Source organism: Rhagoletis zephyria, unplaced genomic scaffold (genome assembly GCF_001687245.7).
Source record: "Rhagoletis zephyria isolate East Lansing unplaced genomic scaffold, Rhagoletis_zephyria_1.1 Rzeph_scaffold_37466, whole genome shotgun sequence".
Taxonomy (NCBI): Eukaryota; Metazoa; Arthropoda; class Insecta; order Diptera; family Tephritidae; genus Rhagoletis; species Rhagoletis zephyria.
In genome coordinates, this window is record NW_016194521.1 from 1 (window position 1) to 3,148 (window position 3,148).

Below are 3,148 nucleotides of genomic sequence, written 5' to 3' on the forward strand. Positions count from 1 at the left end.
TACATGTATGTATACTATATATGTATATAAATATATAAGCACATAGATAAATTGAATAGCTTCTTATTGGCCACATTTTTGTTTTAATCGTACCACTACATAAATCGTAGACTAAACATTTACGTAAATACATACGGTTTGTAGTTGCACATTTGCAAATACATAAATTTTTATTGAAGTATTTAATTCGAAGCTTGAGCTAAGTAATAATTTAGTTATTATTTCACGTTTAAGTGGCAATAAGCGCACAGGAGTAAAATAAAAAATAAATTGATAACGAATAGCGAAAGGAGCAGTGCCAATAAATAAAACTTAAAATCGACGAAGTCAAAGCTGGTCAAAATAAACTAATTTGAAACTTTATGGTTCAGTCTCCGTTTACTATTTTCCAACAGAAGACGATGACGAGGATGGTCCTACGTTTAAGGATAAGGCTCTTGAGGCCATACTTAGAGGGATTGACATATTTTGTGTGTGGGATTGTTGCTGGGTATGGTTGAAATTTCAAGAATGGGTGTCACTAATTGTTTTTGATCCGTTCGTTGAGCTTTTTATTACGTTGTGTATTGTTGTGAACACAATGTTTATGGCAATGGACCACCACGATATGAACAAGGAAATGGAGAAAATATTAAAAAGCGGCAATTATGTAAGTTTTTTTTATATGTAATTTATCATTTATTTATTTAATTTAAATATTTCAGTTCTTCACTGCGACTTTTGCCATCGAAGCCACAATGAAACTGATGGCCATGAGTCCGAAATATTACTTTCAGGAGGGCTGGAATATATTCGATTTCATTATTGTTGCACTTTCACTTCTTGAACTAGGTCTGGAAGGAGTTCAAGGCCTTTCCGTTTTGAGATCATTTCGATTGGTGAGTCTGCGCATTGATAAATATATCATCCGTTTAGCCAATAAAATACTTTATTGAGATTACTTCGGAATTAATACCTACTAAGTATGTACCTAGATATTGCATTTTTATCTTAGTGTTTGACACTGTGACATCTTCTATGAGTCTGAAAGAAACAAAGCAATAACGAGTTTTTAATTATCATATATATCCACATCATAATGTGCTCCCTAATTTGCAGTTGCGCGTTTTTAAATTAGCTAAATCGTGGCCAACGTTAAACTTGCTTATATCCATCATGGGCCGTACGGTTGGTGCCCTAGGCAACTTAACGTTCGTATTATGTATCATTATCTTCATATTCGCCGTAATGGGAATGCAATTATTTGGCAAAAACTATACAGGTATTAGGAGCGCGAATAATTTATCAGAAATTTTCTGAAAAAGTGAAAGCAACCGCAATAGTTTGAATTTTTAATTGCAGTTTTTATATTACAAATATTGCATTTAAAACACCTTTCTGCTACTTTTCTTTCATTATTTATGCATATGTACATACTCGTATTTACATTGTGTACATCAAATAAATATTTCTCAATCCACTTTTTACTTAATACAAAGTTAAAAGCAAATACGAAATAATCCATGAATTTAAGAATGTCCTCAGAAATAATGTATGAGCCAGAATTTTAACATTTAAGCATTAAGCACGTTTTTTTATTTGAGCTTAAATAAAAGATTTTTAATTTCAAACAAATTAATTGAAACAATGATGGCTGCAAAAGCCCTTAAATATGTACATACTATATATCACGCCCCAAGCAAGCAAAGCTATACAAAGCCAAAGTAAAAATACCGAAAGCTATTTAAAACTTATATGTTTACATATAAGTACATATGTACATTATATCAAGTATTTGCATAATTTAAAACTAATTTATTTAAACACTTGCTAATTTTAATAGATATCAGTAACTTAAGCATTTCTTAACTCTTTNATGAAACTGATGGCCATGAGTCCGAAATATTACTTTCAGGAGGGCTGGAATATATTCGATTTCATTATTGTTGCACTTTCACTTCTTGAACTAGGTCTGGAAGGAGTTCAAGGCCTTTCCGTTTTGAGATCATTTCGATTGGTGAGTCTGCGCATTGATAAATATATCATCCGTTTAGCCAATAAAATACTTTATTGAGATTACTTCGGAATTAATACCTACTAAGTATGTACCTAGATATTGCATTTTTATCTTAGTGTTTGACACTGTGACATCTTCTATGAGTCTGAAAGAAACAAAGCAATAACGAGTTTTTAATTATCATATATATCCACATCATAATGTGCTCCCTAATTTGCAGTTGCGCGTTTTTAAATTAGCTAAATCGTGGCCAACGTTAAACTTGCTTATATCCATCATGGGCCGTACGGTTGGTGCCCTAGGCAACTTAACGTTCGTATTATGTATCATTATCTTCATATTCGCCGTAATGGGAATGCAATTATTTGGCAAAAACTATACAGGTATTAGGAGCGCGAATAATTTATCAGAAATTTTCTGAAAAAGTGAAAGCAACCGCAATAGTTTGAATTTTTAATTGCAGTTTTTATATTACAAATATTGCATTTAAAACACCTTTCTGCTACTTTTCTTTCATTATTTATGCATATGTACATACTCGTATTTACATTGTGTACATCAAATAAATATTTCTCAATCCACTTTTTACTTAATACAAAGTTAAAAGCAAATACGAAATAATCCATGAATTTAAGAATGTCCTCAGAAATAATGTATGAGCCAGATTTTTAACATTTAAGCATTAAGCACGTTTTTTTATTTGAGCTTAAATAAAAGATTTTTAATTTCAAACAAATTAATTGAAACAATGATGGCTGCAAAAGCCCTTAAATATGTACATACTATATATCACGCCCCAAGCAAGCAAAGCTATACAAAGCCAAAGTAAAAATACCGAAAGCTATTTAAAACTTATATGTTTACATATAAGTACATATGTACATTATATCAAGTATTTGCATAATTTAAAACTAATTTATTTAAACACTTGCTAATTTTAATAGATATCAGTAACTTAAGCATTTCTTAACTCTTTTCTTGACTATAATTCTGTAATATTTTTTCCTAATGCTTTGCCCGGCTTACTAACAAATTTCATGATAACCATTACCATGAAACCGCTGTGGAACATTTTGCCCCAACAATCGACAATAATTTACCAAATTGGATCATTCACAAACAATGTATAACAAAATTCGATTGTTTTTATTT

The 3,148-nt window shown here is 30.8% G+C and overlaps 2 protein-coding genes across 2 annotated transcripts; both read left to right on the forward strand.

The window, feature by feature from the left end:
* Nucleotides 1–361: 361 nt before the first annotated feature.
* Nucleotides 362–1,299, forward strand: LOC108354602 (sodium channel protein para-like; the record flags this gene model as incomplete). The annotated part of the gene is made up of 3 exons (XM_017605782.1): nt 362–649; nt 705–878; nt 1,099–1,299. Coding segments are annotated over 3 exons (663 nt in total), but the record flags the coding sequence as incomplete, so codon positions are not given.
* Nucleotides 1,300–1,855: 556 nt separating this feature from the next.
* On the forward strand, nt 1,856–2,379 carry LOC108354603 (sodium channel protein para-like; the record flags this gene model as incomplete). The annotated part of the gene is made up of 2 exons (XM_017605783.1): nt 1,856–1,996; nt 2,217–2,379. Coding segments are annotated over exons 1-2 (304 nt in total), but the record flags the coding sequence as incomplete, so codon positions are not given.
* Nucleotides 2,380–3,148: the final 769 nt, after the last annotated feature.